The sequence below is a fragment of the Equus quagga genome, chromosome 9, assembly GCF_021613505.1.
Source record: "Equus quagga isolate Etosha38 chromosome 9, UCLA_HA_Equagga_1.0, whole genome shotgun sequence".
In the NCBI taxonomy this organism is placed as follows: Eukaryota; Metazoa; Chordata; class Mammalia; order Perissodactyla; family Equidae; genus Equus; species Equus quagga.
The window spans coordinates 15,507,897-15,533,418 of record NC_060275.1 but is presented as its reverse complement, the minus strand read 5'-3'; the positions used below and the strand labels follow the sequence as shown (position 1 = coordinate 15,533,418).

The following is a 25,522-nucleotide window of genomic DNA, read 5'->3' as shown; positions in this document are numbered from 1 at the left end:
ATCTAATGCTATGCATCAAGAATCTCAAAAATATTCATATACTATAACCCAACAACATAACTTCTAGGAATTTACCCAGATAAAATAATCAGACGTGTACTATGATTCCCATATAAAGATGTTTGCTGTAATATTGTTTACAGAAGGGAAAAACAGGAAACAACCTACATATCTACAGGGCAGTGATGAAATAACATAGAGCACATCTCTAGGCTGGAGTATAATACGGACATTATAATGTGGACAAAGGAGAAATGCTCACAAGACAATGCAGTGACAGAAGCCTTTTCTAATCCTTTTCTGCTCTAGTTTGGGATAAGTGTTCCACGTCTGTAATCCCCAAAATACTCTATTATAGTACGCATCACACTGTTTTAATCACGTTTGCTTGTATGCATCCCCTGCTAGTTTGTGATATGTTCGACTGTGTCAGCCTTGTGACCACTGAAGGGCTAGCTCACACTGTTTGTTGAGTGAGTTACTCACCTAACTCAGAGTTACAAAACAATATCAAAGAAACCAAAACAAAAAAAGTTTATTTCTCTTTCAACTTTCTCAACTATTGAACTCTATTCCATATGGCACTATTTCCTAAACACGAGAAAGAAAAAGAAACAAAATGCTTTAAACTCTACCACAGATCATAAAACTAAGATACTGAAGATGAGGCAGCAGGAAACACTGAGGTTTAAGAAAGCATACACAAATCACTTGGTATATAAGATTCAGAATGGCCAAGAATATGAACAGACAGTACATACGAGAGAGAATATCATTAGGAAAACAAGTACAGAAAATTATACAAAGCGGTACCATTTCTGATCTATGAAAATAGCATTTGATATTCTTATTTAAAATTGAAAATACCAACTACTGTGCATGATACGATGAAACAGAACCCTTCATATGTTGTTTGTGATATTATAAACTGGCACTGTTCTTAAAAGTAAAAAAAAAAGTTCATATTCTATGGCCCACCTATACTACATTCAAGAAGTGAACAAAGGAAATCATTGAAACTATGTGAAAAGCTAACGCATAAAAATATAACGCAAAATATTATTTATGATAATAAAAAGTAGAAATAAATAAAATCATCAAAAATAGAGAAACGGCTAACTAAATCAAGGTGCATCCACATCACAGAATATTAAATATCTATTAAATGATGGTTAGGAAGCCTATGCACCACCTGGGAAAATGCTTCTAAAGTAAAGTTAAGTAGGAAAAAAAGATAGAAAATAGTACATAGACTATGATTAATACTATGCTAAAAAGATAAATACAGAGGTAAGACTGGAAGGAAATATACCAGAACATGAACAGGAGTGCTGGGGTTAATAAATGATTTTCTCCCTTACCCCTACTTTTCAAAATGTGATTATACTATTTTTACAATGCTTAAAAGAAAAATAAAAAACAAGATTTAGAATGCCTGTATCCTAGTCATTCTTTAAGATTAGTTCAACTTCCACACGGGTCCTTGATGGGACCAATTTAGCACCCCTACTCAAACTCTTTCTCTAGTGACTCTTTATATCACACAATTCACAACTTGATTAAATCCCAATAACTTAATTGTTGCATTTTGTAATTGGCTAACACTCAAAAATAAAGTCCTTATGTTACAGCAGCTTATGACTCTACTTTATGCCTGGGGTACACTAATTGTTTTGCCTGGATGTCTGTCTAGTGGTCAGGACACTGGATGTGGAAGAAAAAAAAACTGTCGATTAACTGAATCAAGAAGGTATATTCCCTTGAGCAAAAGAGAACTATGACTTTTAAAATATTTCCAGTTATATATTAAATTATTTTTTCCTAATACATAAAAACATGAATTCCATAGTTCTACAAATAGTGCTACAGATTCATTTCCTTTCAAAAACTATAAACTATGATAATTTTCTTTTGTAAAATGTAGAGGAATAAATATGATAAAGGCAATCTTCCTATGGGGCTTTATTTCTTCAGACGATCAATATCTTGTATAAAGTCTGCATATCTGAATTAATAAACTAAAATACCAATAAAATGTCATCACAGGCTCACAGTGTACATAATAAAACCTTACTAAATCAGGACCCTCTAGTTTGGTCTCTGTGCAAATTGAACAGGGCTGAAAATGCATTAAGTTTTGTATTATAGTTTGCTAACCTAAGGGATAATATAACAAAATTTCAGAGGGAACTGTTTAAACAACTCAAGAGAACTATTTTCAAGTATTACAACAGCTTCCATTTACATAAAAACAATTAAGTGCTGATTAAAAATGAATAGTGTTTCTTCATTAAATCAAGGATGCATTGTTAGAATTTAGGATTACTGTATTTCTATAAAGTAATAAAGCTGCATCTCTTTTAAATATCCTATAATTCTGACTATTCACTAATTTACGTAGAGAACTCTCCAGGTCATCCAAAATAGCAATGTGGAATGATAGCAGGTGGACTATGTTTTGCAAAACTGATATGACACTGAAAAATGCACTAATTGAAATTATTAGACTGTGCTGTTTCAGACTATCCCTGTTGAATTTTTTTGCAAAGGTAAGTAATGTCATACTCATCATTAATATTCTGATTTTAAGCGTGAATTTTCACTTTTTGGATTTTCTTCAAATAAATTAAATATGCTCAGGATAATCTGTTTTGGTATCTTCCAAGACTATGAAATTGATGATTTATAATACTATAACACTTATCACCCCCAATGTAAGTTACATGATTAACTTATTCTACATTATGAAATATTTTTTCACTCAAAATTCAACTTGAATTATCCTTTCTTTCTTCCTTCATTTCTAATCCAGCAAACCAGATCTATTTCTAGATTTGTTTGTATTTTTAAATCTACTACACATTCCTTTAAATCTGTTTACTGCCTTAGAGTTTGAAGGTTCAAAAAAGAAAAGGGCTTATTGATTATTAACTGGCTGTGTAGACACTGGCACATATTCCTGGGCCCCTCAAATATTTACTTGCTTAAGGCAACCTCTGGGTGTGATTTCCTAAAAGAAACTTGTGTGTCACCCCAAAATGGTCAGAATAGAAATGATTTTATCTTCTGCTTTCTTATCTACACTAAAAATTTGTGCATACTCTAATTCATATGTACTTTGATAGACTCTGACGATAACTAAATTATTTATCCTAAAATTCCACCAATAAAGGGGAAAAGAGTGAGGAGCTTTAAGGTCTCATTATGTTTATCACTCTTGAGAAGAATACGCTGATAGACTTCGTTTTATTTGAAAGTTAGAAGTTCTAAGTCTCAAAGCAAGCTCATCTTAAGATCTTATTAGATAGCTGGTAAAAATTTCCATGTTGCTTATATTCTATCTTCACAGCCATGCCCCAGATCTGGTTATACAGGGAAAAGGGAAAAGACAGGAGGTGTGGGGAGCTTTGGTAAGAGAAGGAAGGTTAATGCCTGACTGGCTCATCTCCTATCTGGGGACTACAAGAATGCCTGGGGTCTGGGTCACTTAGGATGTTAGAGTCTACCATGAAAAGATTTGAGAACATCCTTCTAATTTTGAATTAGGACAACTAAGTTTCCCAAAGAATAAACCCAAGTTTTGCACCCAAAATGGCTTCACAAAATCACCTAAACTAGGAATAATCTGTTGATAGCACAATGGTGAATTCCTAGGTTTAGTCTAATTGGGATCATTATTCTAGATTTGGGCCAAATTTCAAATTGTCTATGAGTGGTGGTTATTCAATTTATCTGGTCTACTCACTGTTTGTTACAATATGCACAGTTCTCACCCTCACAAAGACTTAAGTAAAAGTGAAACGGAATTCAAAAGTAAGTGAAGAATTCTTTTCTTCAAAGTACATGGGGAGAGTATACAACTATTTTCAGAGTTTTAGAGAATGCTTCAGGATCCACCTAAAGTGGGCTTATAGATTTTGTTTTATAAGAAAATTTCAATCTTAAATAAAAATGGATTCTTTAACTTTCAGGAAAATATTCTGAAAGTTTTCTGAATCAAAACGAATATTTGGACCATGATATATGTAAGAGTAAAAAAATATATATATTCAAAGAAAAATGAGCAAATCAAAGCATTAATTTAAGGTGCATGAAAGAAATGCAACAAAAACTACACTTTTTCTAAGTCATTGTTTGAGACTTAAAATTCCTCCATAATCAATCAGAACCTTCTCACACTGTAGTAAAATGACATTTTAGCAACTTCAGGAAATAAACAGAAAGACAAAGACAACAGGCAATACTATGAAAATGATGAGAAAAAGAAAACTGAAGATTACAGATAAAGTCATATATAGTTCTTACAGAGTAGAAAATATTTATAATCTATTTCTCAAGATTAACACCAATTTTTCATTTCCAGAAGTTTGATAATCATAGAGAAATGTCAATATATCATTTAAAACTTGCTACTAAAAATTAAATTTTAAAAAAAGTTTATACCCTCTGCTTAGAAGTATGTAGGTTGACATCAGAGAAAGAAGTATGCTAAACAATCGCTCAAAAAGAATCGGGGGGCTCAGTAGCGGCAGGACGAAGGAAGAGGCTGCAATGAAACAAAGCAGGGTAGTGTCAGTATGATGGACACAACACATGTGAGTTTAGAAGCACAGACTAATCTATTATCATTTATGGCATTTATTGTTTGTATGACCTTTAAAATGAGGCTATGTATGCCCTAACCATTTTTATAAGAAATTTGAAACTTCACACTTTTAATTAAAATTACATTTCATTGTTTTAACCACATTTTGGTTCAGATTTTCTCAAATTATATTCAGCCTTGTTCACTGCAATATTAACTCCTAAATGAATAATTTATTTTCTAACGTAAATAATAAAAAATGCAATAAAAATACTACTCAAGATTCAGCAATTCTTCTCTTAATTAGGCATTTAGTTCAAAGACAACTTACTCCCCAGAAACTGATTTTCCCTAACCCCCTTCTCCTCTAAGTTTCCCACTGCAGAACATGCACTGAAAGTTGTAGTGTGCCACTTGGAAAATCAGAGACAGGAAAAAAGGACCGCATCACGCACAAGAGTTGTAATGAGTAACCTTAATAAATGCAGTAATCTTCCCCCACAAGATAAGAAAGAAACTACTTCAGTGGGAGAAGGGTAGATGAATTTTGGGGAATTTTGGAAAGCAAATGTGCATAACTTCCTAATTCCTAATTCCCCCAGTAAGGATGGCAATATGCATGGAGTTAAATGCTCCAGAGTATGGAGACAGATGACTTGGTATGGAATCCTGGCTGAATCACTTATTAACTGCTTAACCATGGGGCAAATTCGTTAACCCATCTAAGAAGTATTCCTGTCTGTCAAGTAGAGATGATACAAAAAAGTTGTTATAAGGTTTAAATACAATTTCACCTATAAAATGCACCCTGAGCATAGTGCCTGGAATACAGTTGGTGCTTAATACCTGTTAGCTGCTATTATTATTACTAGTCAACATCTACTAATAAGTTAAATGGAAAGACAATCTCCTTCAAAGTCAAGTCATTGCAAGATTTAAGACTATGCAAATTATACTTACAGTACCCTTAGACAAACAGCCTCTGATTTTTTTCAGATGTGTAGTTCAATAATGTTATCATCACTTGATACATATTGTAATGGAAAGAAAAAAATTTTAATATTTCTTATTTAAAAAGCCAGTTCAAATGAGACCTCTTCTGTAGAACTGTATTTTCTATCCTTGTTTTACTTTTGTTTAAAGGAGTGATGAGGTGCTAAAGGTGAAATAAGAGTCTCCATTCTGAGCGACATAAGTTTGCACCAGTTTCATAACATAGAATCCATTTGGTGATCACAGCATGTTAGCAATAAATGGTCACTGGAGCTAGGCTATGGTGAATTAGTACCTAGAAGAGATCTCTGGAGATAACTGACATACCTACAAGTCAGTTATTTCATGCCTTGCACCATTCGGTAGGCATCCTCTAGTACCTATCTCTCCCAATCACAGAGGAAACGTCTTGTTTAAAATATATGTCCAGCCTACAAGAGATTCACTTCAGATTTAAGAACACACATAGGCTCAAAGTGAAGGGATGGAGAAAGACATTTCATGCAAGCGGAAACCAAAAGAAAGCAAAGGGTAGCTATAGTTATATCAGACAAAATAGACTTTAAACCAAAAACAGTAACAACAGACAAAGAAGGTCATTATATAATGATAAAAGGGTCAGTTCACTAGGAGGATATAACAATTGTAAATATATTTGCACTTAACATTGGAGCACTTAAATATATTAAGAAAATACTAACAGATCTGAAGGGAAAAATAGACAATAATATAGCAATAGTAGGACACTTCAATACCCCACTTTCAGCAATGAATAGATCATCCATAGACAAAATCAACAAGGAAACATTGGAGGTGAATGATACATTACACCAAATGGACATAACAGAAATTTATAGAACATTCCATCCAACAGCAGCAGAACACATATTCTTCTCAACTGCACACAGAACATCTCCAGGATAGATCATATGATAGGCCACAAAACAAGTCTTAGCAAATTTAAGAAGACTGAAGTCACACCAAATATCTTTACCAACCACAATGGTATAAACTAGAAATGAGAACCAAAGGAAAGCTGGAAAATCTACAAATATGTGGAAATTAAACAACACATTCCTGAACAATCCATGGGTCAAAGAAGAAATCAAAAGGTAAATTTTAAAAAATCTCAAAACAAATGAAAATGGAAACATAACATAAAACCTATGGAATGCTGCAAAAGCAGTTCTGAGAGGAAAGTGTATAGTGATAAATGAACAGAGTACTAAGAAAATAGAAAGATCTCAAATAAAAAAACCTAACTTTACACCTCAAGGAACTGGAAAAAGAAGAACAAACTAAGTCCAAAATTAGCAAAAGGAGGGAAATAACATAGATCAGACCAGAAATAAATGAATAGAGACCAGAAAAACAATAAAAAAGATCAACAAAACTAAAAGCTTTTTTTTAAAAAAGATTTAAAAAATTGACAAACCTTTAGCTAGACTAAAAAAAAAAAGAAAACTCAAATGAATAAAATCAGAAATGAAAGAGGAGACATTACAACTGATGCTATAGAAATACACAGGATAAGAAACTACTATGAACAATCATATGCCAACAAAATGGATAACCTAGAATAGACAAATCCCTAGAAACATGCAACCTACTGAGACTGAATCAGGAAGAATTCGAAAATCTGAACAGACCCATAACAAGTAAGGAGATTGAATCAGTAATCAAAAACCTCTCAACACAGAAAATCCAAGGACCAGATGGCTTCACTGATGAATTCTATCAAACACTTAAAGAAGAATTAATGCCAAGCCTTCTCAAACTCTTCCAAAAATTGAAGAGGAGGGAACAATTCCAAACTCATTTTATGAAGCCAGCATTACCCTGATAGCAAAGCTGGAGGTCACAACAAGAAACTATAGAACAATATACCTGATGAATATAGATGTAAAAATTCTCAACAAAATATTAGCAAACAAAATTCAACCACACATTAAAAGTATTATAGAGTGACATCAGCATCATGGTGGAGTGAGCTTGCCCAGGACTCTCTCCCCTCCAACATACAACAAAAAGGAGCAACCATATTCCAACAAAAAATATCCTAATAACACAGGAATCCTTGGAGACCCACAGCAGCCAAACGATGGAGGGCAGAGAGGCTGGAGACCCCCTTGGAGGAGCTAGAACAGGGTAAGAGAGAACTTGGCTCCCACCCCTAAACACTGGGATTGCTGCCGCAGGCTGCTCCATGAGGGAATGAGTGGGGGAAGGGCCATGCATCAGCAGGATCACCCAGGACTCCCTAGCACCCTTGCCGTGCAGACGGAAGCCCTCTAATGGGGGAAAGCTTTCACTGGGGGTGACCTCATCAAGCCAAGACCCCAGGAGACCAGATAGCAAGAGCTGATTGGGAAACCAGGTCTGCGCGCAAGAGAAAGTGACCCCCCCCTCCCCCAACTTGCATTGTGCCAGCCATCTCAGCTGAAGGCCAGGGCTCAGAATATGCGGCTCTCGACCCCCATCTAGTGGTGACAGGCTGTAACTCCAACCAGATAATATCACTGGAAAAATCACTCTTCTGGCATCAAACAATTCATAAAAACTCCAGACCAGAGGGAGAACAACACCCAGAATTATGTCCTGAGGACTCAGAAATAAGTAAACTAAACGACAATGAATTCAGAATAGCTATTGTCAAAAAACTCAGTGAGGTCAAGGAAAATATAGAGAAACAAGTCAACGAGTTCTGCAGTTATTTCACAAAAGAGATTGAAACTATAAAGAAGAATCAATCAGAAATACCAGAGATGAAAAATACAGTGGAAGAAATAAAACATAATATGGAATCCCTGAATACCTGTGTGGACGCCATAGAGGAGAAAATCAGCATAATCAAAGATAGACAAGTTGAATGGCTCCAGAGAGAGGAAGAGAGAGAACTAAGAATAAAAAGGAATGAAGAAAATCTCCAAGAAATAGCTGACTCAATGAGGAAATGCAATACAAGAAATTATTGGTATCCCAAAGGACGATGAAAAGGAGAATGGAGCAGAAAGTGTGCTCAAAGAAATAATAGCAGAGAACTTCCCAAATCTAGGGAATGAGAGAAAAATGTGTGTGGAGGAAGCTTTCAGGTCTCCTAAATATGTCAATGTAAAAAGACCTACTGCAAGGCATATGGTAGTAAAATTGGCAAAAGTGAATGACAAAGAAAGAATACTCAGGGCAGTAAGGCAGAAGAAAATAACCTACAAACGAACCCCTATCAGACTTTCAGCAGATTTCCCTGCAGAAACCTTACAAGCTGGGAGAGATTGGAATGACATATTCAAAACTTTAAAAGATAATAATCTTCAGCCAAGAATACTCTATCCAGCAAAAATATCCTTCAGATATGAGGGAGAAATTAAATCTTTCCAAGACAAACAAAAGCTAAAGGACTTCATAGCCTTGAGACGCTCCCCCAACAAGAAATCCTCAAGGCCCTCATGCCTGAAAAAAGAAAAAAAGGGAGAAAGGGTCACAAAACACAGCATTAGGAGACAAATAGATAGAATCAGAATAGGATAGCAAATATACAACTATAGCATTAGGATAAAGGGAAGGAAAACACCAAAAACAAAGACAATCTTATCACTTTAACCACAAACTCACAACACAAGTTGGAATAAAATATTACAATAATAACTTAGGAGGGAAGGAGGAAAGGGACTGAATCAGTTTAGGCTAAGGAAATAAGAGGCCACCAGAAAATGGACTATGTTATACATGAGATTCTGAATACAAACTTCAGGGTAGCCACTAAACTTTAAAACAGAACAGAGACACAAAAAATAAGTAAGGAAATAAGAAACTGCAGAAGTCAATGGGTAGGCCAAAACACACAGGACAAGAAACAAAGGTAATGCAGAAAAACCAGAAAATGAGTGACAGAATGACAGCATTAAGCCCTCATACATCAATAATCACCCTCAATGTAAATGGATTGAACTCTCCAACAAAAAGACACAGAGTGGCAAGATGGATTAAAGAACAATATCCAACAATCTGTTGCCTCCAGGAAACACACCTCAGCTCCAATGACAAATACAGGCTCAGTGTGAAGGGGTGGAAGACGATAATCCAAGCTAATGGCAAACAAATGAAAGCAGGTATCACAATACTTATATCAGACAAAGTAGATTTCAAGATAAGGCAGGTAAAGAGAGACAGAGAGGGTCAGTATATAATGATCAAAGGGACACTACATCAAGAAGAAATAACACTTATAAATATCTATGCACCCAACACAGGAGTACCAAAGCTTATAAAGCAACTATTAACCAACTGAAAAGAAGATATTAAAAATAACACAATAATAGTAGGGGACCTCAACACCCCACTCACATCATTGGACAGATCATCCAGACAGAAAATCAACAAGGAAACAGTAGAATTAAATAAAAAGCTAAAAAAGTTGGACTTAACAGACATATATAGAACACTCCATCCAAAAACAGCAGAATACACATTCTTCTCAAGTGCACACGGAACATTATCAAGGATAGACCATATGTTGGGGAATAAGGCAAGCCTCTACAAATTTAAAAAATTGAAATAATAACAAGCATCTTCTCCGATCATAATGCTATAAAGCTAGAAATTAATTACAAGAAGCTGAGAAAGGGACAAAGATATGGAGACTAAACAATATGCTATTGAACAAGCAATGGATCATTGAAGAAATTAAAGAAGAAATCAAAAAATATCTGGAGACAAATGAAAATGATACCAACTCATATGGGATACAGCAAACACTGTATTAAGAGGGAAATTCATTGCAATACAAGCACACATTAACAAACAAGAAAAATCCCAAATAAGAAACCTCAAATTACACCTAACTGAATTAGAGAAAGAAGAAAAAACAAAGCCCAAAGTCAGCAGAAGGAGAGAAATAATAAAAATCAGAGCATAAATAAATGGTATTGAAACAAAAAAGGCAGTAGAAAGGATCAATGAAACAAAGAGCTGGTTCTTTGAGAAGATAAATAAAATTGACAAATCCCTAGTCAGTCTTACAAAGAAAAAAAACAGAGAAAGCTCAGATAAACAAAATCAGAAATGAAAGAGGAGAAATAACAGACTCCACAGAAATACAACAGATTATAAGAGAATACTATGAAAAACTACATGCAAACAAAATGGATAACCTAGAGAAAATGGATAAATTCTTAGACTCTTACAATCTCCCAAAGCTACATCAAGAAGAAGCAGACAGTCTGAACAGACCAATCACAAGGAAGGAGATTGAAACAGCAATCAAAAGCATCCCAAAGAATAAAACCTCAGGACCAGATGGCTTTCCTGGGGAATTCTCCCAAACTTTCAAAGACGATTTAATACCTACACTTTTCCAGCTATTCCAAAAAATTAGGGAGGATGGAACACTTCCTAACACATTCTATGAGGCCAACATCATGCTGATACCAAAGCGTGACAAAGATAGCACGAAAAAGGAGAACTACAGGCCACTATCATTGATGAGCATAGATGCAAAAATTCTCAACAAAATTTTGGGAACTCAAATTCAGCACTACATCGGAAGGGTCATACATCATGATCAAGTGGGATTCATACCAGGCACACAGGGATGGTTCAACATCTGCAAATCAATCAACGCGATACACCCCATCAACAAACTGAGGAATAAGAACCACATGATCATCTCAATAGATGCAGAGAAAGAATTTGACAAGATCCAACAGCCATTTATGATAAAAACTCTGAACAAAATGGGGATAGAAGGAAATTACCTCAACATAATAAAGGCCATATATGACAAACCCACAGCCAACATCATACTCAATGGGCAAAAGCTGAGCACCATCCCCCTGAAAACAGGAATGAGACAAAGATGCCCTCCATCACCACTCTTATTCAACATAGTACTGGAGGTTTTGGCCAGAGCAATTACGCAAGAGAAAGGAATAAAAGGAATCCAAATAGGGAAGGAAGAAGTGAAACTCTCGCTGTTTGCAGATGACATGATCTTATATATAGAAAACCCCAAAGAAGCCATTGGAAAACTTTTAGAAATAATCAACAACTACAGCAAAATTGTAGGATATAAAATCAACTTATGTAAATCAGTAGCATTTCTATACTCTAATAACGAACTAACAGAAAAAGAACTCAAGAACACAGTACCATTCACAATTGCCACAAAACTAACGAAGTGAAGGACCTATACAATGAAAACTATAAGGCTTTCCTGAAAGAAATGGATGATGACATAAAGAGATGGAAAGACGTTCCATGTATATGGGTTGCCAAGAATAAACATAGTTAAAATGTCCATACTACCTAAAAAAATCTACAGATTCAATGCAATCTCAATCAGAATCTCAATGAGATTCTTCACAAAAATAGAACAAAGAACGCTAAAATTCATATGGGGCAACAAAAGACCCCAAATTGCTAAAGCAATCCTGAGAAAAAAGAACAAAGCTGCAGGCATCATAATCCCTGACTTCAAAACATACTACAAAGCTACAGTAATCAAAACAGCATGGTACTGCTCCAAACACAGGTACACAGATCAATGGAACAGAACTGAAAGCCCAGAAATAAAACCACACATCTTTGGACAGCTAATCTTCAACAAAGGAGCTGAGGGCATACAATGGAGAAAAGAAAGTCTTTTCGACAAATGGTGCTGGGAAAACTGGAAAGCCACATGTAAAAGAATGAAAATTGACCATTCTTTTTCACCATTCACAAAAATAAACTCCAAATGGATCAAAGCCCTAAAGGTAAGACCTGAAACCACAAGGCTTCTAGAAGAAAATGTAGGCAGTACACTCTTTGACATCAGTATTAAAAGGATCTTTTTGGACATGATGTCTTCTCAGAGAAGGGAAACAACAGAAAGAATAAACAACTGGGACCTCATCAAACTAAAGAGCTTCTTCAAGTCAAGGGAAAACAGGATTGAAACAAAAAAACAACCCACTAATTGGGAAAAAATAGTTTCAAGTCATATATCTGACAAAGGGTTAATCTCCATAATATATAAAGAACTCACACAACTCAACAAGAAAAAATCAAACAACTCAATCAAAAAATGGGGAGGAGACATGAACAGACATTTCTCCAAAGAAGATATATGGATGGCCAATAGGCACTTGAAAAGATGTTCATCATCACTGATCATCAGGGAAATGCAAATCAAAACTACACTAAGATATCACCTTACACTCATTAGAATGGCAAAAATAACCAAAACAAAAAGTAACAAGTGTTGGAGAGGTTGTAGAGAAAAAGGATCCCTCATATGCTGCTGGTGGGAGTGCAAACTGGTGCAGCCACTATGGAAAACAGTATGGAGATTTCTCAAAAACTTAAAAATAGAAATACCATATGACCCAGCCATCCCACTACTGGGTATTTATCCAAAGAACTTGAAGTCAGCAATTCCAAAAGTCCCATGTACCCCTATGTTCATCACAGCATTATTTACAATAGCCAAGACATGGAAGCAACCTTAGTGCCCATCAACTGATGATTGGATAAAGAAGATATGGTATGTGTGTGTGTGTGTATACACACACACACACACACAATGGAATACTACTCAGCCATAAAAAAGAATAAAATCCTTTCATTCACAACAACATGGATGGACTTTGAGGGAATTATGTTAAGTGAAATAAGCCAGATAGAGAAGGACAATCTCTGTATGACTCCACTCATATGAGGAATTTAAACATGTGGACAAAGAGAACAGATTAGTGGCTACCAGGGGAAAGGGGGGTTGGGGGGTGGACACAAAGGGTGAAGGGGTGCGCCTACAACATGACTGACAAACAATAATGTACAACTGAAATTTCACAAGATTGTAAACTATCATAAACTCAATAAAAATTAACTTTAAAAAAAAGTATTATATACTACAACTAAGTAAGATTTATCCCTGGGCAGCAGGGATGGTTCAACATACACAAATCAATAAATGTGATATCCCATATTAATAGAATGAAAAGATTAAAATCATAAGATACGATTCTCTCGGTAGATGCAGAAAAAGCATCTGACAATTACATCTTTTCATGATAAAAACCCTCAACAAATTGGATATAGAAAGTCATACCTCAACATAATAAAGTCTAAATACAACAAACCCATAGCTAACATCATACTCAACAGTGAAAAATTGAAAGCTTTGCCTCTACCATCAGGAACAAGAGAAGGATGCCCACTCTCACTACTCTTATTCAACATAGTACTGGAAGTCCTAGCTAGAGCAAGCAGGCAAGACAAAGAATTAAAAGGCATCCAAATTGGAAAGAAAGACATAAAATTGTCATTATTTGCAGATGACATGATCTTATTATATAGAAAGTCCTAAAGATTCAACCAAAAAACTGTTGGTACTAATTGACAAATTGACAACAAAACAAAAGTTACAGGATATAATTATAATCAGTGGTGTTTCTATACACTAACAACAAAAGAAGAAGTATATATATATACTCACATACACCTACCCAATGGAATATCATTCAGCCATGAGAAAGAAGGAAATCCTGCCCTTTGCAACAACATAGATAGACCTTGAGGACATCATGCTTAGATCAGCCAGGCAGAAAGGCAGAAATATTTATGATATCACTTATATGTGGAATCTAAAATGGCCAAACTTATAAAAATAGAGAGTAGAATGGTGGTTACCAGGAGCTGGAGGGGGGATTGAGAGACGTCGTTTAAGGGTACAAACTTACAACTAGTAGATAAATAAGGACTGGAGAGCTAATGCACAGCGTAGAGATTATAGTCCACAATACCTTATTATAAACTTCAAAGTTACTAAGGTACTAGATCTTAATTGTTCTCACCACAAAAAAAATGATAATTAGGTGATGTGATAGAAGTGTCAGCTAACACAATGGTGGTAATCATATTGCAACATATAAATATACCAAATCAACATGCTGTACACCTTAAACTTACACGATGTTATGTGTCAATTATATCTCAATAATTAAAAAAATAAATAAAATAATCTTTCAAAAAAATAAAAATAATAAAATACATGCCTAGAGGAACACTTATGCATTTAGAGAAAAACAATAGACTGACTCTGCATCTCACCCTCCCAAAACACTGATAAAATCAATAAGGACAATAAATAAAATGATGTAGGACACTCCAAATACAGCAAGAAGCACAGGAAATATAGCATGATATGCATATAACTACAACATAAGAAAATATGACAGAATTGAGACCACACTTAAGAGTCATATTGGTAACATGAATAAGCTTAACTCACCTTTTTAACTGAAAGAAAAAAATTTCAAGTTGGCACATATAGCACAACCCAACTGTATGCTGAATAAAAGAGACAACTGTATGCTAAATAAAAAAGAGCTTAAAACACAGTGATTCAAAAGGCTAAAAAATAAAGGAATGAACCAGACAAATGGAAACAGTGAGAAATCCAAGGTTGTAATCCTGATACTCAATAAAGTACACTTCAGGTCAAAAAGCAATAAACAAGACTAAGAAGGACACCTTATGATGCTAACAGCCACATTCCACAATGATGATGCAATAGTTAAAAATTTTGCTCATTATTAACCATCAGTCACCTATGTAACACAAAATTTATAAGAGAGACAAACAGAAATACATAGAAACACACTCTATGTTTCAGAATGCTTAATGCATACATGCTATATGTAACAGAAAACTTTATACATCATTCTAATAAGACAGGATAAACTGACAAAAGAATAAGGATATATAACAACATAACCAACAAAGTAGAGATTCTGGATATATATTGAACACCACAGTCTCATAATAGAGACTATATCTTCTTCTGATGTGCATATGGAATGTTCACAAAAATTGATTATACACTAGTGCACAAAAAATATCAGCAGATTCCCTAAAGTAGAAATAGTACAAACAATACTCTCAGACACAATGCAATGAAACTAGAAATTAAATACAAAACAAAAAGTTATAAAGTTATAAAAAAAAGTTATAAAATAAAGAAAAAGGTCAAACCACTAGCTGAGTTAATTAAAGAAAAGGGGGAAAGTGAAAGTACGCAAAATAAATGATGAAGAAAATGTCTAATGATACAGAAGGAATTTTTTTAAATCATAAGAGATTACTTTGCATCCCTCTATGCAAATACATTTGAAAACCTAGAAGAAATAGATAATTCCTTAGGCAAATATAGCTTTCCAAACTAACCCCAGTAGAGATAAAAAGCTTAAATAGACCAACTTCATAGAAGAAACACAGAAAGTTATCAAGGAACTACCTAACAAAAAAAGGACTAGGTTTGGATAGTTTCACAGGAGAATTTTTCCAAGACTTTACAGAACAGAGAGTTCCAGTGCTACATAAGTTATTTCAGGGTACAGTAAATCAAAGGGAAACAATTTTTTTGATGAAGTAAGTATACTACTGATACCTAAACCTGATAAATATAGAACAAAAAGGAAAATTAAAGACCATTATCATTTATGAATACTGACAAAAATATTAGCAAATGGACTCCAACACTATGTTAAGAAAATAATACATTATAATCAAATATGTCTTAGGGGTTTATATCAGGAATGCAAGGATTGTTCAATCCCGGAAAATCTATTAACATTATTTACCATATTAATGGGTCTAAGGAAAGAAATCTAATTATTATCTCCACAGATGTTGAAGAAGTCTTTGGAAAATTCAACATCCACTCCTAATTAAAACCCGAAATAAAACAGGAATGCATGTACTTTCTTTAACACAATAAATATCTATATCTCAACCCTAAAGCCAGTATCTCTCTTAATGAGAGAACTCCAGAGGCATTCCCACTAAGGTCAGGAAAAAACCAAGGAGGGTCACTATCTCCATTATTTAACATTGTTCTGGAGGTACCAGCCAATGTAAGTAAACTAAAGAAAACAATTAGAGGAATAAGAACAGGAAAGGAGGAAACATGTATCTATATTTGTAAATGGCATGATAACATACTTGGAAAATCCTAGAAAATTAATAATAAACCTAACTTAAGAAATGAAAGAATTCAGTAAAGAAGTAGGACATAAAATTAACATGCAAAAATCAATAGCAACTTATACTTAAATAATAATTAGAAGATACAGTGAATGAGAAAAGCCTATTTACAACAGCAACAAAAAAAGATAAAATACTTAGGAATACACTTAAGAAATATTCAAAGCCTAAAGGAAGAAAACTACATAAAGAATGGAGGCACAAAAGTAGACTGGAACAAATGGAAAGACGTCTCATTCTCAGAATGTTTCAATATTATCTACAGTAAAAATATGTTTCCCCTAAGTTAATTTATACATTTAATTTGATCTCAATAAAAATTCCAGTGGCCTTTTTTTGATTTGGAAGGTGATTCTAAAGTTCATATTTTATTAAAATACACTACAAGGTCTCTATAACTAAAATAGTCTGCTATTGGCACATGAATAGACATATTAATGGAATAGACCAGAAAGTCTAGAAACAGACCAGTGTATCTAGTGTATGATAAAAGCGTTATCCCAGTGTTTACTGGGACAAATGAAGTCTTTATTAATAAAAATATTGGAACAGGGGCTGGCCCTGTGGTCAAGTGGTCAAGTTCGTGCTCTCCACTTCAGTGGCCCGGGGTTTCTCCAGTTCAGATCCTGGGCGTGGACCTGGCACCACTCATCAAGCCATGCTGGGGCAGCGTCCCATATGCCACAACTAGAAGGACCCACAACTAAAAATATACAACTATGTACTGGGGGACTTTGGGGAGAAAAAGAAAAATAAAAATCTTTAAAAAATATATATTGGAACAACTGGGTAGCCATTTGGAAAAAAATAAAACTAGACCACTTCCTTAAATGATACAGAAGAACACACTCTAAATGGATCAAGGATTGAAATATGAAAGACAAAAGCATACAAGTACTACAAGAAAACATGAGTGAATTCCTCTATAACCTAGTTATCAGGAAAAGCTTTCTGTGACTAAAAATGCAGATGCATTAAAAGAGGAAGACTGATTACACAAAAATAAAAATCTTTTGCATGGCAAAAGACATCATAAGCATAGTCAAAAGATAAATGACAAACTGGGGAAAAAATTTTGACATATATATATCTCACAGGTAAAGGACTAATATCCCTAATTTATAAAGAACTTTTAAAAATGGAAGCAAAGGACCAAAAATTCTATAGAAAACTAGGGAAAAGAGATGAATGGATAATTCCCAAAAAGAGATATAAAAATGGCCCTTCAGCACATGAAAAGATGTTTGACTTCACTCACAATAAGAAAAATTCAAATTAAAAACAAAGATGCCATTTCTCAAACATAAAATTGGCATAAATTCGAAAGCTTGAAAATAATTGATTGGCATTGGTATAAATTTATTGATTAGCCTAAATTCAAAAGACATTGGTGAGGCTATGGAGAAATAGGCACTCATATCTTGCTGGCAGGAATGAAAAATAGTACACCACCTCTGGAGGGGAATTTAGCAATATCTAAAAGTACTACATATGCATTGCCCCTTTGAATCAGTAATCCAACTTCTAGGAATTTATCCTGAAAATACACCTCTAACAATATGAATATGCATATGCTCAGTGTTATTCATTGCAAGATGATTTGCCATTTTTTAAAAAATCATTACTTACCTGAACATGAAAGCATAGAAGATTGGTTAAATAAACAATGGAATATACACACAATGGAAAACTAAATAGCTGTAAAAATAAAGAGCTCTATGAATTGATATGGAGTGATTACTAGGAGATATTATTAAGTGAAAGATGCGAAGTAAAAAAGAAGATATATGCTACCTTTTGTGTAAGGAAGAAGAAAAAAATAAGAACACAAACCTACATCTGTTTACCACTGCAAAGAGAAACACACAACCGGAAAGCAACAAAGGTTACCCATGAGGGACCAGGGGCAGGGGAGAATGGTGGTGGTAATACAGGCAGCACTTGTTTGAGCATATGCTTTTGTAGAGGTTCTATGTTTGAAAGCATGTGAATATTCTACATATACAAAAAACTAAATCAAAAAGAATGGGAAAGAAAAAGCACCCAAAAACAGAAAGCAAACTGAAACAAACAAACCTAGTTATATTACAAATAAATACCAAAATCACAATGAACAAAATGGAGGAAGGGAGGGAGGGAGGGAAGAAGGAAGAGAGGAAGGAAGGCAGGCAAGCGAGCCCATCCAACTATGGCATAGTATTTAACCAAAAACCTTGGTCTTGGGCAGGGTGGAATGTGGCGGGCAAAGTGAGAATTGCAAACAAATCCTGAACAATAGTAGGTTTGTTTGTTGTAATGATATGGGTGAAACAGTTCTTAAATTATTTTAAATGTATTACAGGATTGAACAAATGAGTAAATGTGTTGATGTTTTGGGAAGCCAGGGTTATCACTGTGGAAGGAGGGGCATATAAACATGGAACAGAGAAAGGCAAGAAAGAACTCTGTGTGGATAGGTAGAATTAGAGGTATCAGTGTGGACTTATGGTCTCTAAAATATGTATAGGTACGTATATCTGCATGTTTATGTGCACACTATATATACATGTGAAAAATGTATGTGGGTGTACATATTTATATGTAATAGTAGGTATACATATATATATATATTATACACATGCATGTATCTCCTAGCTGTCCACTGAACGGCAAAGAAGCAAAGATAACTAGGTAATGATGAATACAACTAGCACTCAGATCTTGGTCTCTAATGCCATTCACCCAATAAAAAGAGCTATTGCCCCTCAGAGAAAGAACTGATTTCAGTGTTGGGGCAGGGTGGATATAAGGTAAGCCTTGTAAGGTAAACACCTTAATGCCAGAAAGTAAGAAAGTACTCAAAAAAATTATGGGGGCCTATTTACAAGCTACCTTGAAGGGGCTCTCTCTGGCCAAGTCTGGGACAATTTGAGCACCAAAGTATCAACAGTAATAAGTATAAACCTTTGAAAACATAGGAGCTCACAAGTCTACAACAATAATAAACAGAGAAGTGAATAAATGAAGGATGGATGAATAGGAAAGAAGGGAGGATTCTCACAGTAGAATGCTGAGAGCCTTCTGGTAAATGCAATGGGAGTGCTGGAGCCAGAAAATCATCCTTCTGCAGCCATCATGACAAAGACTGGATCAGGAAAGACTTATGAATGGATGCTAAATCTAGGGAGAAATTTTGATAAGAAAGATATTTGATGGTCTTTGAGGATCTGTCTGTCTCCCCACAGACAGCTTATTAGTTGCAACGGAAGGGGAAAAACAGTAAATACACAGTGAAAAAACTGGGCAATACCTTGACAGGGTGATGGAAATTAACATCACCAACAAGGGACAGATAGGATCACGTGGCTCCAAATGCGACTCTAAGAAGGATACAACATCACTTACACAGTATTCTGGCCAGTAGTGTATAACCTCAGTTTAATTACAGGGAAACATCAGACAAATGTAAACTGAGTAACAGTCTGCAGCAGGGGAGTTGGGATTGGCTATATTCTTAAAAAGTCAACGTCATAAAAGACAAAGAATGGGAAAATGCCATAAAGAACGTTACTAGGTCAACTGAAAAATTAATATATGAATGGTAGAATACACAAAAATATTGAATATAGTGTTTAAAAACTTTTACCCTTACATACACTCAGAAACACAGATAAGGAACAAGCATACAAAGTGGAGGATGGCTTTCTTTAATTCTGGTAAATGTTTTTTTTACCTTTTTAGAAGTTTTAGATGTCTAAAAATGAGATACAATGATAGATGCAAAAATTCTGTTTTCTTTGCTTCTCTTCCTCCTTGTGGTTTATCACTAGGTGGGTAAGAATACTAAAGAGTTGGGCCAGGCTACACTACAAAGAAATGAGGTTACGTGGTAAGTAAAAGCTGGGCTGCTACTTATGTATACCTGATCTCCTATTTATTATTTGCCATATATTATTTATCTGCTGGTGTGTGTTGTATATGTTTGCACAGTTGCAAAGTTATGCGGTATAAGAGAAAAACTTTCCTTTTTTACTATTTATTTTTTTTGCTGAGGAAGATTCACCCTGACCTAAAATCTCTGCCAATCTTCCTCTTTTTTTGCTGAGGAAAATTTGCCCTGACCTAGCATCTGTTGTCAATCTTCCTCTATTTTGTACCTAGGCCACCGCCACAGCATGGACACCAACAGATGAATGGTGCAGGTCCACACCCGGGAACCAAACCCGGGCCGCCGACGTGGAATGTGCTGAACCACTAGGCCACTGGGGCTGGCCCAAGACTTCCTATAATATTGTAGTTCTCATCCATAACTTTTGGTTTTTCTGTGGATTTGAAAACTAACATGTCATATGAGACATCGTTACACAGTTACCTCACTAGAATACCAGCCCACCTGTCTCTGCAGAATGTGAGCTCTAGGAGAGCAGGGACTGAGTCTATCTTTATTATTCTCAGGGGACAGAACATGCCAGAACATAGTACAAACTGAACACAATTTTTTTTTTTGAGGAAGATTAGCCCTGAGCTAACATCTACTGCCAATCCTCCTCTTTTTTCTGAGGAAGCCTGGCCCTGAGCTAACATCCGTGCCCATCTTCCTCCACTTTATATGTGAGACGCCTGCCACAGTATGGCTTGCCCAGTGGTGCCATGTCCGCACCCGGGATCTGAACCGGTGAACCCCGGGCCGCTGAAGCGGACCGTGTGAACTTAACCGCTGCGCCACCGGGCCAGCCCTGCACACAATTTTTTAAAGTGAAGGAACAGTCATTGATATTGTTCATGCAGAATGAATGTAAACAGTAACTTTATTGATCGAGATAATATAAAAGGGAAGGCCTGCAGAGTGCCTATAATGAAATGAAGCTTACATGATGAAAATGAAGTTATATATATAATGATAGTAGTTACTGTCCAAGAATAACTTCTACTTAAACGCTGACCAAGGGGTTTGGAACAGGAGCAAATCAAAATTTTAGGAGATACATGTCTGCTTCCTGTCGTATTTTTAAGCCTCTGCTTGGATTTTAAGAGGAATCCAAGGAAAAACACTCATCTTTTAATCCACTTTTTAAGACAAAGTTCTATCCAAAATCTTTTTCTTTTTTAATGATGAACAACAAAAATTATTTAAAAAAAGATAAAAGTTACAGTGCACGTCACGTCACCCACAGGCATTACAAAGTGTCATTTTTTTTAAACGAAAAACCCGGACTTAAAGCAAGCTCCCGTCCTCCCCCACATCACGTGTCTGCCTCCCACGCACACTCCAGCTCTGTTCAGTAAGAGTCCTGCAGAGACATACGTTCTGGAACGTGCACCTGCCTTACAAAACGCGTAATGTGCTGGGAGGTGACTGATCAATGTTAGTTTCAGCAAGAGAAATAAAGATAAAACTTAACCGTTTCCAAGTCCCTGTGTAAAAACTGAGAATTTACAAACTGACACAAAATTTCAGCATAAGAATCTCATCACAAAACCCTCTTTTCCTCTGGAATCACTTAGATTTTTATCAGATGAGAATAAAAATACACCCTTATTATCAGGTCATAAATATTCTATATTAATTTTTATTAACACACGAATGCTCACAAAAGTTCTAATTTTCTTTGTCAAATTCCAGCAAAAGATAGAAGCAAAAGCTGGTTATTATTATTTTCCTGCAACAAAATTATTTCTTTGAATAACAATAATACAGATATAAATGGGTAATTTTAAGATATGACTTAATATAAAGTTATCTCATTTGGTTTGATTGACCTCTTACCTAATATTATCCAGCTAATGATCTGGTTAATAAGAGGAAGTCCTTGTTTCTTGAGTAGACTATTATCGGTGCTATACACAACGTACATGGAAAGCACCATGCTCAGCATCTGAAAAAAAAAACAAAACACATAAATAAAAGAGAAGGTGTTGAGAGACTAATTTATATAGTAGAAAGAATACTTAGAAAAGTGCTTGAACAACCGGAATCTGGCCAAAACGCTATTGAAATTGGACAGCTCACCTTCTCTGTAACCAAGAGTTACAACTCTTGTAGCAAGCAAAGGTCCTCCTCTACAAGCATGAAATGAGGCATTTTACACTTTCAGAAGTATTGTGGCAAACATTATCACACTGTTTTGGCACACACTATCACATAGTGAACAGAAATATTCATTATGAACTTTGAAGGTTTCTTAAATCATGGAAACGAAGAGGGCGAAATGTATATGGTTTAGTGTCTTCTGGCCCTCACCCGCATTATTCATTCAACACATATTTGCAGCCTGAGTATTCACCTGGTACTGGGAATACAAGGACTACAATATTCTTCAGGGAATATATATAAACTAGTGTAGAGTTGGTAAGCTACGGCTTGTAGGCTGGCAGCCTGCTTTTAGAAATACTGTATTATTGAACATTGTCATGCCCATTCATTTATGTGTTGTCTACAGCTCCCTTTGCACTACAATTGTAGGGTTGAAAAATTTACAACAGACTCCATATGACCCATAGCCTAAAATGTTTACAATCTGGTTCTTTAGAAAAATGTTTGCTGACCCCTGAACTGGTGGATTAACTGCCATTTTAAGAAGTGAGCTAAGATATAGCTGTGAACAAAGTAAACTCTCTTAGAGATCAGATTAGCAACCTCATCACCCAATCCTAGAGATATATTTAATTCCCTCATATTTTCAGTGAATTAAGAAGGAAAAAACCTTGTCAATAAAGCTACAACACAATTCCAGGATCCTTTCAACTGGAAGACAATCTCATTTCAGAGACGTTAAAATGTGAAAAGATATTTGTCTTGGAATCAATGAAAAATATGCTACACAGTAGAGGAATAAATGCAAATTAATAAAGTTAATGTAAAAAGGAATTTCTTAACAGATTTACCTATACTTAGGGGTATTTCTAACAAAGCCCATAGGAATTTTAACATGACATTCTTTGCTCCTATAGAGTGAGATTCAGAAACACTCACTTCTGTCAAAGTACTCACTATTATAGGTGAATTCTGTCAGTGCTACCATGAGCTTTAGCGTAAAGCCAGGCAGTGTACCATTTAAAATGAAAGACATGTTCCAATGGTTTGATAGGAGCTTTGACAAAATATTTCTTCTCTTTTTATATGTTCTCTGTCCTCTAAGGATGAATTAACATCTATTAAGTGTTATATATTTTATTTCAGACTATTCTTGGAAATACTTTCTATTATTATTCCAGCTTTGTTCTGAGGAAATATTTTGAGAAGACTCATATAAGTTATTTAGTTTTTAATTAGTGGTCTAGATAGGTTTTTGAAATTTTTTATTGTTTAAAAGAAAAAAGTAGTTTCCATTCTTACCTACAAAAAAGCTATAATTTTACAGAATGACATTATATAATCTCTATCGCTCACAACCCTACTAGTTATTATCTCCACTTTACCCATTAAAAACAAACTGAAGTTAAATTACTAAAAATCACACATCTAGTATGCAGCATAACCAGGAACTGTCTCAATTTTGAAATGTCAAGTTCAAAGTTCTTTTCAACACACCAAAGCCACTAACCAAGGTAAAGTTTATTTTCTCCTAGGACTTGTCTTTAGTCTTACACTGGCTATTCTTCACATAAATATACTCAAAGGCTGCTTTCACTTTAAAGAAGCTTACCTTCTTCCTGACCCAAATGAAGACAACACAGAATCTCAAGTCTAAAGGAGGCCCTTTTCAACTCAGCTTTTTGGTCAATACAGATGCCTCTTAAGTCTCCTTAACCTCTGCTCTCTGGGCATCTTTGGGCTGCCCCCTTTAGACCTTTTTGTTATTTCATACCTTTTAGAAAATATATTTCCACGTAATATCTTAAACAGAAAACTTTCTTCTCAGCTGGCAGGTACTGAGTACAGTAAATATGATAGCATTGCAGTAACAACATAATGAAATACAACCATAAGATACATTTTGGTGGATCATTAGTATCCCATAGTGTCAAAAATCTGTAACTGACCTGTAATAGATGCAACAGTAGCTCTTCATTTACAAAACTATCTTTTCTTTTTGTGAGAGACGCTACAACAAACAGGGATAGGAGAAGAACCAGCAAGCCGGCAGTCATTCTGTTTTAAAACACAATTCACAATTTCAAATTTCCTTAAGATATTGACTGAACACATATCGTATGAAATATGAGACATTTTACTCTAATGTAGACCTTCTCATTTGGTTTAATCAAGACGAACTAGCAAAATGGATACACAGGTATAAGAATGAAAATCTTAGGATAAAAATACCATAGAGATGGAGTTATTTGTAACTTGTCACTATTTTTTAAGTATCTTTATCTTATTTCTATAATTTGATTTTTAAAACTTTTATGTATACCATTTACCATTACTCTTAGCCTGATTGGAAAAATTTACAGAAAACAATATAAAAGATAGCTAAACAAACATATCATCAGTATCTAAAACACACATTTTTCTGACTATAAGCATTTAACTCATACAAAAAGGATCTGTATTTATAATCCATACTACTCCTAGCACGACAAATTGCTCCTTTTTATCATTGACCTTGGTGCTTTCCTCAGCTATTCCTGGCTAAAGGAAGAGTAAGACAGCAGTCACAAGGAAACATGCAAGGGAGGCACTTTGTACAGTAATGAAACAACAAATTCTACTATTTCAAGAACACCAGCTATAGTATGGTTTCTGAAGTCGAAGGAAACTAACATCAAGGAAACGGTATACTAATGTTGAGCTCTGACTCTCATCTCCTAAAAATCCGAATAACATAGGACGACTGAAATTGAGGACAGAATCCGGAACCCAGCAACATAACAGAACAAAAAGGAGTTGGTTTAAGAGAAATGAGAAAGAGCAAAGGGCAGGGCTAAGAAGACTGCAAAGCAGGAATTCCCAGGAAAATGCGTGTTTGTTTTTTATTTATTTTTCTAATGTCCTCT

General features: G+C 35.0%; 1 protein-coding gene across 12 annotated transcripts in view; it reads right to left on the bottom strand.

The window, feature by feature from the left end:
- PIGN (phosphatidylinositol glycan anchor biosynthesis class N) overlaps nucleotides 1–25,522 on the bottom strand; it is a 183,897-nt gene that overhangs the window by 90,326 nt on the left and 68,049 nt on the right. For all 12 annotated transcript variants that reach the window (XR_006890180.1, XR_006890181.1, XM_046672270.1 and 9 more), the window contains 3 exons: nucleotides 24,566–24,674; nucleotides 22,350–22,458; nucleotides 4,444–4,546 (listed from right to left, as the gene is read on the bottom strand). Coding sequence is in view for 10 of the 12 variants with exons in the window: in XM_046672270.1 (XP_046528226.1) it covers nucleotides 4,444–4,546; nucleotides 22,350–22,458; nucleotides 24,566–24,674 (321 nt within the window). In the remaining 2 variants the exon portion in view is untranslated. The remainder of the gene's footprint in view (nucleotides 1–4,443; nucleotides 4,547–22,349; nucleotides 22,459–24,565; nucleotides 24,675–25,522) is intronic.